General features: G+C 40.3%; 1 protein-coding gene across 1 annotated transcript in view; it reads right to left on the reverse strand.

The window, feature by feature from the left end:
• LOC130147482 (protoheme IX farnesyltransferase, mitochondrial) overlaps positions 1–14,938 on the reverse strand; it is a 106,354-nt gene extending 91,416 nt beyond the window's left edge. Inside the window, exons 1-4 of the mRNA XM_056334669.1 lie at positions 14,817–14,938; positions 14,164–14,288; positions 12,212–12,536; positions 2,978–3,102 (exon numbers count right to left, since the gene is read on the reverse strand). Of these exons, the coding sequence (XP_056190644.1) occupies positions 2,978–3,102; positions 12,212–12,536; positions 14,164–14,288; positions 14,817–14,859 (618 nt within the window). The 5' untranslated portion in view covers positions 14,860–14,938. The remainder of the gene's footprint in view (positions 1–2,977; positions 3,103–12,211; positions 12,537–14,163; positions 14,289–14,816) is intronic.
• Positions 14,939–16,380: the final 1,442 nt, after the last annotated feature.

Consider the following 16,380-nt stretch of genomic DNA (forward strand, 5'->3'; position numbering starts at 1 on the left):
GATAAACATCCAGTGCTTCTATAAACAATGGAAAACTACAATGTTGCCAACTCACATTTGTTTATTATGACCTTCTTGTTAATGACAGTGAAAGTGACAAGAACCTCCACTGAGAAATGTTTGTAACTTTATAGCTCTTGCAGTTACATCAAAATTTTTTTTATTATTTTTTTTTTGCTGTGACACACAACCATCTGAAATCAAGAGAAGAAGTGATAATTAAAAGATTATTTTAGACCAACTTCATAAAGAAACAAAACATGACTTCTTGGTCTCTGTATGTTACTTGGAATAGTCCTGGCTCCCTCCCCAGTAGTTAATTCAACCTAAATAGCTAATTCAGCTTAATTCAATGGGGGCAAACTGGCCCCAGCTACTACCAGATTGCTAAAATGAAGTGTTTGAGAGAAGGAAAAAAAATCCCAAACCACAGAATTTGAACAGTTAGACGTTTGTATCAATAATACCATGACTATTACAGAATCTCTATTAGATTTTCACAGGACCAGGCTCCTCACATCCTGTCCTAAATCATGGGGAAGAATCTTACACAATCAACACTTTACCTTCCCACGACATATTTGAGGATTGTAAATAGTGAATACAGATCTATCAGGGAAACGAGGAGTGGGAAAGATGAGTTGCCCTTAAAGATGTACAGATTTATAGCAATATGGGAAACGGAAAGACAGTTATTGTATAAAAAGGTCCTTAAGGGACAGCAAGGAGCAACAAGGGAAACATGAGTCACGAGCTGCCAGAGGAGAGGATGCGTATGGGGAGCAATGGACAGAGCAAAGTAGCAATAAAGGAAGTTCCAAGTCAAATGTGCTCCTTCCCAAAGGTCGTGACGTAAACCCAAGCTTAAAGTATTTCTGGAAAACTAAATTCCCAGCCAATTCAGACACAGCACCAACTGCAACACCAGAGACTCGTTGACTAAAAGGATCCATTGATAAACAAGGTCAGAGACCACAGCTCTTATCTTTTGCTTTGTTACCAACTCTGTTTCTTTATATTCCTTAATAAAAGTAGTTGCCTTGAAGGTCTGTCTACACAGGCAACTGGCTCAATATGAGCGAGTGTGTGAACTTAAAGCCTTCAGCTGAAATAGTGAAAGACAATTTTATACTTCATGAGGCTGGAGTAATCTTCTTTATTTAAAGGCATATTAACAGCTGTTCCTATGGTGAGATAGCAGCGAGTAAACAGTGAATTATGAGCCCAAGCACAAAGTCACTGCACTCCTAACTTTCCTTCCCCATCCTAGCCTCAGAAGTATCAAACTCCACATTATGCCATAGGATTTTTGATACTCTAAAGTACCTCAAGATTTTAAAAAGTGACTTCTAAGAGTTTAAGAAGTGGCTAGTTTTGAGATAAAATACAACACTGAGCTATTAATACATGGAAGCTGAAGACAAAGAAAACCAGTTATTTGTGTGTGAATATCATCTCCAGAAGATCTATCAAAATTCCAAGAAAGTCAAGCTGCACAGGAGTCTCTAAACAAGTAATAATTAATTCTCCTCTTAGTCCCCTAGTATCCACATCAAAGGTGAAAGTAAACAGGACAGTAAAAGTTTCAAAGGATTGATAAGTCACAAAAGGAATTTTTTAATATTAAAACAACTGTAGTAAAGGAAAAAAGGGGAGAAAAAAGTGTACCTCTACAATTGTATCAAACCCAAGAAAGCTTCACCTTAGTCATGACAGCTTTTCTACAAGACTTTTTTGAAAAATAGATATATGACAACCAATTGTATACTTTAGAAAATAGCATGACTGACTTAAAATTATTTTTCAAGGCTAGCTAAGTGTTTTCAAGTTAGGCTGGCTACCTAAATATTTCCAAGCAACTAAAACTCATGCAGCATCCTTCATATTTTGCAAGGAAAACAGACACAAAGTTAGCTGCCTACCCCAATTTTACAGTCTGTGAAAATGAACAGTAAAACCTGTACTTCCTTCAGCCCAAGTAAGACGTGTGCTTATGGGTGTAACCTCAAAAAGCACATCGGGTGCCTACAACCGAGGTGTTACATGGTGTAAACATCAAAGAGCCCAACTCAGTCAAGGTGACACCAGGATGTAGATCACAGGAAACCTCCATGCCCTGTTCCATTACTGGGGTCCCAAGACTCAGCCTCCCCCATCCCACAAGTGACTGCTGAAACCTTGAAGTGCTATCAAAGGTGGCACTGCTACTGCCACTTCTTTTTCCAGGTCATATATACAACTGAACGTGACCACGGCTACAATGATTGTAACTCCATTCAACACTACAAGTGTTTGTTACCTGTTCAATAGTTAGGCTCTCCTCTGGGATGCAGGAAGAGCCTAACAGCAACTTTGCTTCACAGCTAGATTGCAGGAGAACTGGGAGATCAGCATCAAGCTCCCCAAGCCTGTTCACACACACCATGAGGCCTCAAGTCCAGGCACCTGGAACATCTCCAGCATGAAACAGCTACCACATGACGGAGATTATCAGTATGTTTTGTAGATGTGCAGGAGATACCCTGATTCCAGCCTGAACAGAAGCACACAAACCCCACCAGAGTCCCACTGTGGACATCTAGAAAGGTGCCTTGAGCCATTCTTTAGGCAGATCCGACAAGGTCATACAATAACACAAGCAAAGAACTGGGCACATAAAGCTGGAGCCCTGCTGGCTGTTCTTACACTCCAATTACACACTCCTTCCCATATCATTTTCCGTGACCCATGGTCGGTATTATCAAGATAAACATGATTACTGGGAGGTTTAAAACCTCATCAGCTCCATTCTGAATAAACACACTATGCCTAGCAACCCTGCTTTAATTCTCAGACACATATTCCTTTGGCTCCGAGCTCAGGCGGCAGCTGAAGGCACACCACCACACCGCTCCCAGCCAGCCATCAACAACCCTTGGCAGCATTTCAGAAGCCAGGACGACACCGGTTTGCGGTACAGATGATGAGATGGACTGACCTGATTGATGGAGTTGGCAGCACAGGATGCCAGTCCAGTTCCGAGGGAGGCGAGCAGGAAACAGGTCAGGTCAAAGGGGACTGGGGCCATGGCAAAGCCAGCAGATGCAGTGCTTACAACCAGGGCTGCAACACAAGCGACAGCACAGTTTGAAGGATCAATAAGAAACAGCCTCCTTTGTACATACCACTAGAGTTAAGGTTTTTAAAGCCTGTAAGAACCATTCTGCAGATTAATTTTTTGCTACTTTTATGGATCAAAGTAGCTCCAGGAACTGCGTACAATACTAATACTCTACATAAAGAAGTCAAAGATGAGAAGGAGAACTGTCAGGGATGAAATGAGAAACCCAGAAGCATCAGCACATTAGTAGAAGAGGCGAGAATAAAATGTATGTGTCTGTGTTAACTAATTCATGGATTTGCTACAGGATCAAACTGCCTCACGCAACATGTACAGGAGGCATATTTGTTCCCATAACTTATAAACCATTGCAAAGTCTAACATGGAAGAAAAACAGTAAGAAAAATCTCAAATTAAGAGATACACATTATATGAAATTATAGCAGGAACTTAAGCAATGCAGAGAGTCAAAAAGAGACTCAGGGCATGTAGGCTACAGCTGGTGAAGCCAGTAACCTCACTGTACAAGTATCTGCCCACACTGTTCCCATTTGACATGCCCACTTCAGGCAGAAGGTACAATCACATCATCACATGGACACAGCAGCTCTTAAAAGCCTCAGAAATTGAGTGGATTAATAAAAATCTGCTTCAGTTTTGTCATCTAAAATTGTAACTTTAGTACTGCAAATCACATTCTTAAAATGAAAGTTACCTAAGCCTCAATCCTAATATTATAATTACCCAAATAATATGTCTTACAAACTCACTTTTGGCAAGAATTGCCATGACATGAAAGATTTCTTACACCATAAAATTCAGCACACTTACTGAATATATTGCTCATGACCTCAAACCTTACAATCTGAAATTAATAGTTATTAAACAGAAAGTATTTAAATTATATTCTGCATGTAATTACACGTTCCAGACCTCAGCTAGCTCAAATCAAAGCATCAGAATGTTCTTATCTTCCCGATTCCTACAAAGTCTCCTGTTTGTCTGAAGTTAAATGACAAATAAATAACCTTTGTTGACTGAAAATGCATGGCTTATCTATTAGGCAGTGTTAATTCAGATGAAAAACTATCATGGCAGAGACCTGCCACCAAGGATGCACATGCGAAGTGCTAATTTTAAGAACTATGCCCTCATTAAGTTTTAATCCTAAAAAGACAGTGAAGGAAACCTGCTGCTCACCAAAACTTTGCTCAAGTACTAAAATCCATTGTCAGCTGAATATTATTACAATAATACATCTAATATTATTATAAACATTAATTATTTAGCCTTGGTATGGATTCACAGGATGTTGTGCGGATGGCTGTCACACGGGCTGGCTGCGAGGGCTGTCTCAGGGTACCAGCCTGATACAGAGGTAAGTCCTTGGCTTTGATTCCCTCCGACAGCATCATCAAGGGCAGCACCCAGCCCTCACTGCAGCCCCTTCAGCTGCCTCTGAAATACAGTGGATCTACGATTGAGCTGTACCCCTCTAAGAAGCTGCGAAATAACCCCAGATTCTCTAACTCCACCAGACAAGACTGAAGGACATGAAGGCACTGATCATTTCTGAGAGACTGGACCCCACTTAGAGAAACACAACAGCATCTTAAGTTTCAGAACTCGTGGATCCTTCTCAGTAGAGTGCAAAAGACAACTTGAAACACAATGGTTTACGACCGAGAGAGTTCAAAAATACACTGAAGAGATGACCACGAAACAGTGGCGTTTGCATTTCTAAGAGTGATTACATTCATTTTTTTTGCATAATAAATCACACGTCCACTTCCAGACAAGAATTTAATTAAAACTTATCTTAGAGAGCACTTTACACCAATTTATTATGGGAAAACACCAACTCATTTACTGAAGAAGAAAGGTGGAGCAGATTGGCAAACAGTCAGTGTAACATTACCGTTACATTGACCTCAAAGAAATTCTAATATGCTACAGCACTAATTAAAGTCCCCATTGATTTCTCCAGATTAATTTCAGCCAGTCATTTCAGTGTGACTTATCAGGATCTCATTAAAAAAAGGTTGTAGTACATCCTCTCACTTATCCCACTGAAACAGGTATTTTCGGTTGTTTGGGCAGTGTTCTGAACACAAGGCATTCGTGACTCATCTCATCGCCCTGCAAATCAAATGCAACACGTTAAGGGTAAATAAGAAAATGTTCCCTTTGGATTAGGAAGTTTATTTTTACTGTGGAAGAAATAATTTACTCTTCTACTTCCCTCATGGAGGAAAAGTATATTTAATTGAGATCACATCAAGGGAATGAGGTCATTGACTCTGTTTGTTTTTTAATCCCTGTTAGTTTAGTGCTTTAGGGGACAAATTAACTTCACCTTATTGCATAATAGATGGAATTGATCCTTTCAAGATTTGTTGATGAGAGTTGGCATTATATATGCTCTTCAAAAAGAAGCCAGGATTCAAACTCATGATCTCAGCCTAAACCTAATTTTCAGTCTTTTAAACAATTTTAGCTTTAACAAAAATTAACAGGGGATATTTGTCCCCCATTTGAATGTAAATGAAAAAGAAAATGCTAATAAATTGGTGACAAAGAGTGAATTATAATGTTTCTAGCATAAAAAAACATTTTAGAAGTCTACAGTATATTCTTCACATTCCTCTCCAGCTTCATTGTAATGTGATCTGCCTTTATAAATCCTTGTATTTGTATTTATAGTATGCCAATCACTATGCCATATTTTCTTTACCTCGTATTAAAAAGTAGCCAAGCTAAAATAAAAGTGTAGAAAGCCAAAGCAAACCAATTCAGCTTTAGATTTCCATTCTGCTCCTGTACTGATGATAGATCAGTACATGTGGAAGGACAAAAGCAAATGCATTTCTATTTTAAGAAACAATTTCACTGTTTTACTACAAATGTTTGCACAATCTTTAAAGGAAATAGCTTTCGAAAAGCTGATGGAATTTTCCTTCCAGAGTTTTCACACATAGGTTTCTGGGAAGTTAAACACAGCATCAGTATTGATGCTATAGAACTGACCGGTATTTCCTTTATAAGCTTAGATATGTTTGGGTGTAGGTGTATCTGAAGTTTTGTTGCAGATTATGACCTGCACACTAAAGAAGGCCAAACTCCCAAAGCAAACTTAAATTTGGGCCAATAATTTGAAACAAGTCTCTGCATTATCTCATAAAAAATCCAAGTGCAAAATTACAAACAGAGCAGATAATCTCTTTTTACCATCAAACAATTTTAAAATGCCTTGCAAAAAATAAACTGTAATAATAGTTTATTTTTATTTCATTTGTTTTCCTTCTAGCACAGAAAACAAATTGCCAGGAAGCTACCGCTATTAAGCTTTGTTTCTTTGATAGGATAATAGTTACTGTTTTAATAATCACAAAATAAGAACTACTTTGACAGACATATGAAATACATCTGGAACTGAGAAAAAACCATAGACTAATAATAATCTAAACAATATACACTGATAAATCTTTGTCAAAGTTTTTGGCTATATTAAAGCTACCATTTAAAGAATAAATGTCATAATAAATGTCATTATTCCAGAATGAAAAGTACTGGAACCCCACTAAAGCAAATGGATATTTTTGCTAGAGCTGCTGTTACCAGATATTTAGCCTATGAACACGACTTAAGCACCTTATTTAATCATTGTTGCTCCATTACGTAGCAGTTTGGTAATGCTCGAGTCATTATGCAAAGGCTGACATCCATCATCTTTATTTTATAAATACACAACAGAGACAGATGAAGCAGGATGTTCATGATCATATCCTAAGTCAGTAGCAAATGTCTCAAGCTTCTGATTTCTAGTTCAACATTTTTTAGAGGATTGCTAATGCACAAATTCGTATGTAAGCAACACATCAAATAAATTCCAGCTGTTTTCCAGCAAAAAAAAAGATAGGATATTTTCTTAAAATGAGATGGATGAAGAAATGCTCTAGTTTGTAGTCTCCAAAAGTAAAAATGCTCATAAATCATTGTATGTGGCCACTTTGCAAAACTTACAGGTAGATCAGTAAGGCCATGACATAGAAACCATGCATCATTTTGTAGATGGTAGTGTTAGCTCCTACGTTTTTGTCTAACATTGCCAGCAACACCACCAAGTCATTCAGCTTGGGCGGGTTCTCAGGCGATCATCAAGTCCAGCCTCCTGCTCAGAGCAAGGTCAATGCTGAACTCGGGCCAGGTCCCTTAGGGCTGTCATCTCCCAAGGATGGAAATTTCACATCATCTCTGGGCAACGGGCTCCAAAGTTTGACTGTCTTCATGGCAAAACTTTTTTTTCCCCCTTATATCAAGCCAGACTCTCCCGTATAAATTTACAAAAAAAAAATACATTTTCTCTGTGCCAAGATTCACATATTTTAAAAAAGATTTGAACCTAAAGCATAGATGCTTCCAAATTGATCTTTAAAAGAATACTGGCACCTGACTGGAGGATGTCCACATCCTCTTCCTGCGGAAGGAGCTACTAGTGATCAAATGGCATCAAAACTACATGTAAATCATTACCTTAAAACAAACATCAAATAAATTCATGGGCCTCCTCAGAGAAGACTGATTATACCAGTCTTGTGATTCTGTTCATAAAATGCACCTTACACTTTGATGAGGAAAAAAACACAATAGGTTTGGTTCTGATCTGAGTATGGTAAACTTGGAATGACTCTATTAAAGGTGACTAATTACTCTAGATTCTTACAGAGGCGTAAACACCTCAGGCTGGCCTATTTTAGCTCTAAGGTATACATAATGACAAAACCAGATAACTTACTCTCAACTCTTCCCACATAACGTTAATTGGATACTGGGTTGAACTCTCCGAGAGCTAGATATAACCAAACATCTTACACCCTCAATGAGAAACCCAGCAAAACAGAAGCTTACTTTGAGGAAGTTTCCAGATTTCTTAGTGTTTAGAGAAATAGTAACATACTAAAAGCGAAGCAAAGGAGGGTTTCTGTTAGAGACACAAAGAGGCCTTTCAGCAGTAGGAGCAGTAACACACTGCAGCAAACTGCCCAGGGAAGCTGTGTATTCCCCCCACTGGTTTCAAGAACAGACAAAGCAACATCAAGTCAGGAATGCCACACCTAAAGGTGATCCTGCCTTGGGGGAAAACAGATTAGGTGCCTTCCTGAAGTGTCCCTTTGAAGTCCCCGTTACTCTGCAAGGATACCGCACACACCAAACCAAAGCAAGGTACCAAGAGCAGAAGCCACTCTGGTGAGGTCTGAACCAAGCCTTCAGGAACCAGTACAGAAAAGCAGTGTTCAACATGCCTTAATGGATTGACTATTAAAATGTACTTTGAAAAAAATACTGCCAAAACTCTAAAACACCTTTGAAGAGTTGGAAGGTAAAAGCGCTTTGCAATGAGATGCCATAAAAGAATAGACAGACGTCAGGGGAGAGACTGTGACTTTGCACATGATCTCTGGATAAACCAAACAGTTAATACACAATTGTGAATGAAAAAGAATCCTTAAACATGTATTACTACATTTGCAAAGACAAATAACAATGGTAGCTGTAGTACATTAAAATACAGGATAAAGAAAAGGTAGATAAATATTTGAAACAGAGGCTCTTGTATAACTTTCTGAAAGAAATCCATGTTACAGTAGCCTGGAGTCAGGACTCAACTCTTCCAGGTGCAGTAGACAGAGAGATATACTAAAGACACAGCCCCTTTCTCAACAGACCTTAAAGTTAGACTAAAAATTCAACACCTGTTTAGAAATGAGCAGTTAAGTTTACATCTGACCCATGTTATACATCTACTCAGAAAGGTGCTAGGTAAGGTGCTATACATCTAGCTGGTTGTGCTCACCAAAAGACCAACATGTGAGACAGCTTTCACAGCAGCAACAATGAGAAAATGCTCACAAACCATAGAGAAATATCTAATGAGAATACTCAGCATTTTTTATATTGTGCCTTCACCACGCTTCCTCCAAATTAAAAACTGAAGTTCAATTTTCCAGTCTTTTTGCACATAGCTCATCTTAGTTTGCAACTGTGATCACCAGGGAAAACACTGTTTGTGTAAACTTGAAATTAAATTTAAGAAGATGAGACAACCTGGAATTCTTAATGTTTGCATTATAAATTATTAGAATTTCCTCCTTTTACTGTATCTTCACATGTCTCTCCTATTTTCAGTTACACATAAACTTTAGATTTAAATTGCAAACAATGACATTTATAATTCTGAAAAAAACTTCTAAGACGGATGCATTAGCTTTCCAAGTGCCTGGTTGGTAAGATACAGCTGTTCAGACAGCAGCCAACACAGAACACCACAGAGAAAGGAAAGAATGGAAACTGAACCCAAAAAGGTAGATTATGCGACAAGTAATTAGAAGTTCCCTAATTGTTTTCTATGGCAAAAGAATATAAACAAAAATCCTTTCCTGTTGGTAAGGCAGAGCTTCTAATGGCAGAGTCACAAGAGCTGCAGTTTACATGAAGCAGGAGGGTATGGTAATAGCTAAACTCATTTCCTTTCAAAGGTGAATTACAGTTCAGAATACAAACAAACAGTCTCTTTACTTCAGCGGAGGGAAAAGAAAAGGGCATAAGGAAGTCCCATTTTAGCATAATGCAAAGTTTGGGGTTTTGTTATTTCATACTCTTAAAAAGTATAAATAAAGAGTCTGCCAAAAAAAGCACACGGGATACAAGATCTATCAGAACTTCATGGGTGAAAGGAATTGAGCTGTGTGTCATTTGTAACTTAAAAACTGACCTCAGGAGAATTTATTTTTCTTTAAAAAAAAAAAATAAATCAAAGAACTACACCACCATAATCTTTACAGAATATACATTTTGTCTAAATGATTACACAAGTTCGGGAAAAAAGCTAATTCTGCTTCCTTGCTCCACACGCTACACCCAGTACTTTTCCTGTTCATCCCCTATGCTATCCCATGGCCAATAAAGACCAGCAACGGAACTCCCCTCCTACAAAGGCCTCTTCATCCAGCTTGCCCTGTTACACCTTCTACTTCCAAGAAAATCTCGCCACCCAGGTCATTTACCCCACCAAATACATAAAGGATCACAACAAGAAGAGAGGTTAAGGGTTTTTTTTTCTCTCTCTCTCTACCTTCTCAACAGGTACAAAGTTTACTACAGTTACCTTGGATCAAGAACAACACATCTCAAAACAAAGGCTCATACAAAACAAGTCCTGAAGGGAACCAATTTCTGCAACCTTAGCCTTCTACAGTTTTCAAGTAACATCCTATTTTAAAACCAGAGTGGTACTTGCTTGCCTGTTAACACTGCCTTTTGCATTTAAAAGAGCCTACTAGAAGCTGTTGAAAAGCTTTGCAGAAACACCAAGGCCACACAAAAAAGTACCACATAAAATTATTTTCTCCAGAAAAACAATTCTCTTCCATCTTGCTGCAGTTCTTGAAACTCCCATTTTGAGAAGTCCCAGTAATACTCAGATGTGGTACTAACACAGAGCTTACCCAGACAGAGTATCAGCAAACATAAGAAAATACATTTCAAGTGCTTAAACCAACAGTTCATTTTCTCCCTCTCTCTCTGGTCACTTTACCATGGAATTTTAACTTTTAATTTCTGGATCTATTGAGACTTCTTAAATTTAATTCTACTTCAATAACTAGCACAGATTTCAAGTTCACATAAAAGAGCCACTTAAATAAAATGACCCCACTGAAAATATACCAAAAGAGCTAATTGTTCAAATAGCACTTATAAGTTATCCATGGTGAGCCCAACAGAAACAAATTATTACTAAAACCAAACAGCATGGAGAAGAGGCAAGACCTGTATTATGCAGAAATAAAGAAGAGGCAGTAGTTGAGGTTGTATGTGTCACAAAGCTGTTGCAAATCCGAAGTACAATAATCCTTGTAACTGCTGAATGTGCTAGTAAGAGTTTTCGATACCTACATTTGAAATTACCAAAGCTAATACGTAGAAATGATGTGGTGAAGTATCGAAAGACACATCATACATCCCTCAAGTCCACTAACTCAAGCCTTTACCAGCACAAAATGAAGACCTTGAGGTTTTTCAAGAATAGTAAGGAAGAGCGTTTGGACATACAGACAAGATCAGTTTTGCCAAGTCCAAAACATGAGATGCCTCCTCAACACTAAGAACTATAAGGTTTTTTATTAGAGAAGAATTTAAACAACCCTTGTGCACTGGATGTCGTCAGTACAATTTTTCCGTGGAGAAACAAACAATGAAAACTTCCACACTGCAAGACAAAAAGTTTCCAAAAGTAAATTGAATTCAGGATTTTTATTATAACAAATTCTTATGGCAGAGAACAATAGTTGTACTATCAAGAATTTAATTCACCCACTGGAGAAAGCACCACAGCAGGGGCTTAGGAAATTGTATTTGGCCCCAATACAAACAAGATGTAAGGCTTTGGTCAGATCATTAGAGTTTCCTTAGACATAAAAGTATATATAGCACTACCTATTGGCAAAGTAGTGATTTATAGTTGTTAAGTATTACTATTAGAACAAAGGAAAATGTAGTTAGGCTACAAGGCAACTGCTTAACAGACTGCTGGTTTGAAGGTACAACACTATCATTAACTAGGAAAGTAAATTATACCTTATTTTAGAAAATTTCATTTTCCTATAAGGTAGCAAATTATTCTTACTGCCTTTTGCTGGTACTTTTAATATTAATTTCACAATAAGCAGTACTAAAGTCAAAGGTAAGTAACTAAGACAGAATATTGGTAAACTTAAGCAAGACAACTTTAAATAGTTAACACAATGCTTCTAAAATCACTTCCTAACGCAGGTTCACCTTATTTTGTAATAATGTATACTTGCGATTCCCAAAAAGCTAGCTGACAATACCATGCAAGCTCCTCCTCACTGTTTTTAAACAAATGTAATGGGAAAACTATGAAATGTTTCATATAACAATTCTTCCCTGCACACGTTTGATGAAATTGATCCAGGAACTTTGTGTCAGTAAAATGGCAATTACTACACAAAACCCCACACAGTGCCCATAACATGCTAAAGAACTCTGATATCAAAACATGATACACAGAAGTGAAAAAATGACCAGTAGTACCTGTAAGTTTAATTTTGGACAACCGTGCCAAAATTCCTGGCAAATCATCCAGCCGTAGTTTCATTTCTTTCCACTGTCTGTCTTCTTTGGATTCTGCTCTTACTGGTGTGACTGAGTCTTCAGTTTCTGCAGCTGACTTCATTTCTCTCAACTCATTCCCACTTGATGTCTCAGACGAAGGTTGATGAACAGGTGAAATTGATCTAATCTTGTGTATAACCTTTTTTTCTTGATCCAATTGCTGAAGCTCACGAAAAGGAGATGCAACCGAATCTGACTTGGGTTTGGCTCGTTGGCTGAGGTCTTTGTTGTACTGAGTTACATACTAAATAGAATAAGAAATGTTAAGATGAACAGTTAAGAAGGTATTTCTGCCCATTTCAGTTAATTAACAACATCAGTATTATTGCTATATTATTTCTTTCTGTTAGGAGAATTACTTCCTATGATGACATGACTGAGTTAGCCTGAATATCAAACACTTCTTTCACATGCAAGAAACTTTCTGAAGTTGGATGAGATTTCACAAAAAGCAGCTTTTCAACTCACAACTGCATCAATAGTTTACTTAAGCCTGAATAATTGATTCTGGATAAAAAAACCTACTTCCTCCTCCACAGCTTCAACAGCAAACTCTATTCAAAACCACCAGATAAAATCATTCAATATAATACCGACCAAGTGACCTTTAAACAAAGAGGTACACACGCATGCCCATAACAAGTCCACTTTCCAAATATAAGCATTAAACTTTTTGCATCTTTAAGCTACGAAAAAGATCAGAAAAATACCAAGAAAATACAACCTACTTCCTATGATAAAAAAAATCACCTCCCACACTAGGGTATTACTACTTATACCAAACTTTCAGCTAATTAACTACGCAACAATCTTCAACAGGAGTAAAATGAACATACATTGAACAGAAAGTTAGGAGAGAGTTGTTTCCTTTTTTAGAACTCTTACAGAATAAGAAAAAGAGCATTTAACTTCTCCTATATATTTTCTTTCCCAAAATATTCTATATATTTCAAGCACAAGAGACAGGTATAAAAAGATTGAGCTTTCAACTAATCATGGTTTAAAGTACACAATAATTATAACGTGGAAGAGAGATAAGAAACCCTGAATGAGTCATGTGAATACAGATCATTTCATAGCAAAAAAAAAGATTTGATGAGTTCTGGTGATCCCCAGAAGCATAGAAGAGACCCCGAGCTCTTGCTTCATACAGGACTGAAGCTCAAAAAATACCAACAGATGTACATGCTCCTTGTGATCAAAGCAGTCATTAGCTATAACACTCAGTCTTATCCACATTTCATGACAGGACACAACTCAGGGAAAAGTAAGATGTCTCTTACTGCCATCCTCTTACAAGCGATACAACTGTTCAAAGAAGAAGATAGAATTTTGAGGGTTTGAATGATAATTACAGCTCTTCTAATACCTAAAACTAGCAGCACACTATAGAAGGTAATCCATTAAGTTAACAGGCTCAGGAGTTTTGATTCAAATTAACTGATTAACTCTTCAGTCAGAGCACACTACCTCCACAAATGAGTTCCATCTACCACTTGTCTGACTGCTAGCCAAGATTTGATTTTCTTATTAGCATTTTTATCAACAGTAACTTTAGAAATCTCTTCATGTTTCTCAACAGCAGGAGAGTGCCCCGCTTTAGAGGCACATTAAAGCCCCCTGTCAAGCAGGGGGCACACCGCAGCACGAGGCATTGCCCCTGCTACAGCAGGTTTCCTCCAGCCTCAAATGCTTTAGACGCCAAATGCTCAGCCCCGATGCAGTGCAGAAGAAGAGATGCTTGGAACTGCCTGAGCTTGCCTGATAAAAAAATATTGGTTTTATCAACTAATCTCCATTTTGACTCATCACATGTGACAAAATGAATTGAAAGAATGAGAAAAATAGGATAAATACACTCCCTGACTTACCATTCGTTTAAGGAAGTTGAAGTACTGAAATGTAATTAGTCTGTCATTGGCTACATGGCAAAGATGCACACACTGGCACGGTATCTGCTGTATTCCAGTGTTCTTCAGATGCCAGACAAATAGCCCTATTTAAAGTACAATACAAAAAAAAAAAAAAACAACCCAAAAACCCCCAAACAAACCAACCAAAAAAAAAAAAAAAGAGAGAAAGAAAGAACATTAGATTCCTATTCCTTTTCTGAGTTTGATTCTAACTAGGACCACTGCCCACTGCCAGCTGTGACACAAGGCCCCCAGCAAACCGGGGCCAGGCCTGCTCAGGTGGGGAAAAACCCGTTTGCAGGCTCTAAGCGTCAGGGCTGAAAGCGCAGGCTTGCCCTAATGATTTGGGGGTTTTCTTGCAAATCTCTCAGCACCAAAGTCAAACGCGTCAAGAGGACGCCCCTGCGCGACACGACACCTGTGACCCGAGACAGAGGGACACACTGAGGGACACAGCGCGGCCCCAGGGCCCATTCACGGCCCCAGGGCCGGCCCGGCCCCCGCCGCTGCCAGGCCCTGCCTGCCCCCCCGGCCTCGCACAGCGCCGATCGCGGCCCCCCCCCCCGCCCCCAGCCCCCGCCGAGGCCTCGCTGCCCCGCGGGCGGCGGTACCTGCCAGCGCCCGGGGCGGGCTGCAGCGGCGGGCAGCGCTCATGGCCGCAGCGCTGCTCCCGCCGCCCTCTCCCCTCACCGCCTGGGCGCCGCCATCTTGCCCGGCATGACCGCTAAACGCCTTCCGGGTCGGCGCTTCCCGGGGCGGGCGGGAGGGGCCGTGGGCTCTGGGGGAGGCGGCAGCGGGGGGTGGGCCGCGGCGGTCGTACCGGCAGCGGGACCCCACCAACGGAGGCCGGGCCCGTCCCGCCGACAGCTGCATGCCCCCTCACGGGCCGCAGCCCGGGGGCTCTGGCCCAGCCAGGCTGGCGGGGGGCGCCTTTGGCCCCGCCGCTCCCGGGCCGAGCCCGCCGCCTCCTGCGCCCCGGCGCGAAGCGCCTCAAAGCGCCTCAGGGCCGTGGGGGGGTGCGTGGGGCGGCAGTCGGGGCCCCAAGCGTCCCCAGTCACCCACAAATACCCCCCGCGGGGGAGAACCGCTCGGTGGGCCCCAGGTTTTGGGGTACCATAACTGCCTAAGGCGCCAGGTGGGTGCTGGGGCCGGGCTGGAGGCTTCGGGCACCTTTGCCATGAAGAGGCAGCCCAGGCCCTGCCCGGGGTGTCCTCCCAGCAGCTTGCTGCGGGCACTGGCTGCGGTTCCCACCTTGCATCCCTGGGCAGCTTTCCAGTTAACAGCGGGTCCGTGGGAGGGGTCAAGAGGGTGCCCTGAACTTTCAGGGGAGTTCACTTAATACTTGTGAAACAACCAGAGATGGTCTACTAAAAAATAGATTCATTCTTGAGGACATGGAGTCTCATTCCCCAAAGGACCTGAGCTTTAAATAGTCAAAGGCTTGGTAAAAAAAAAAAATATCTGTATTTGGTTCCTGAAGTAATTTTTGAAAATGAAGGTTTGATTTCTATACTCCTTGGGTGAAGTTTATGTGCGGCAGGAGGTCTGACTGAAGGGCTGACCCAGCTGCCATCTCATCCTCCCTTCGTACAAGTTCTGGGGGTGGCCGGATCCTTTGCTAGGCTGACCGAACTTGCTAACCTGAAGGGAAGGAACTGGTCATTTTGCTGGTTTAAGTGTTTGAACTCAGCCTGCACAGGGTCTGTAAGGTTGAAAACTGGTGTAAGTCACAGAGGAAGGGGCCTTGGACTGGAGTCTGAACTAAAAGGGAAGGGAATGGTTAGGACTGCTCAAGCCGTAAAGCGTAATTGCACCCCCAGGCATCTTTAAAATGTTTTCTTTAAAGAGTTTAAGTTCAGGAGATGTAGGCTATAAGTCACTTAAATGCTTTTGAAGATCATTCTCAATATTTTAACATGGAAATCTTCCTCAGAACCATCTTCCTCCCAGGCTTTCATTTCTTTATAGTGCTTAAATTCATGCAAAAGTCATCTTAAATCATTATTAGGAAGATAAAATGAAAACACTCACTCTAATTCACCAAGAATATCCTACTTCGAAGCATTTATATCCACTCTCTTTCTATTTGGGGAGCTGGGGAGAAATTAGGACTTCACATTTCTTACAGTTAATATCCTGTTTTACTCTGAGTTCTCACCACTGAGCATATATCAC

Source organism: Falco biarmicus, chromosome 1 (genome assembly GCF_023638135.1).
Source record: "Falco biarmicus isolate bFalBia1 chromosome 1, bFalBia1.pri, whole genome shotgun sequence".
Classification (NCBI taxonomy): Eukaryota; Metazoa; Chordata; class Aves; order Falconiformes; family Falconidae; genus Falco; species Falco biarmicus.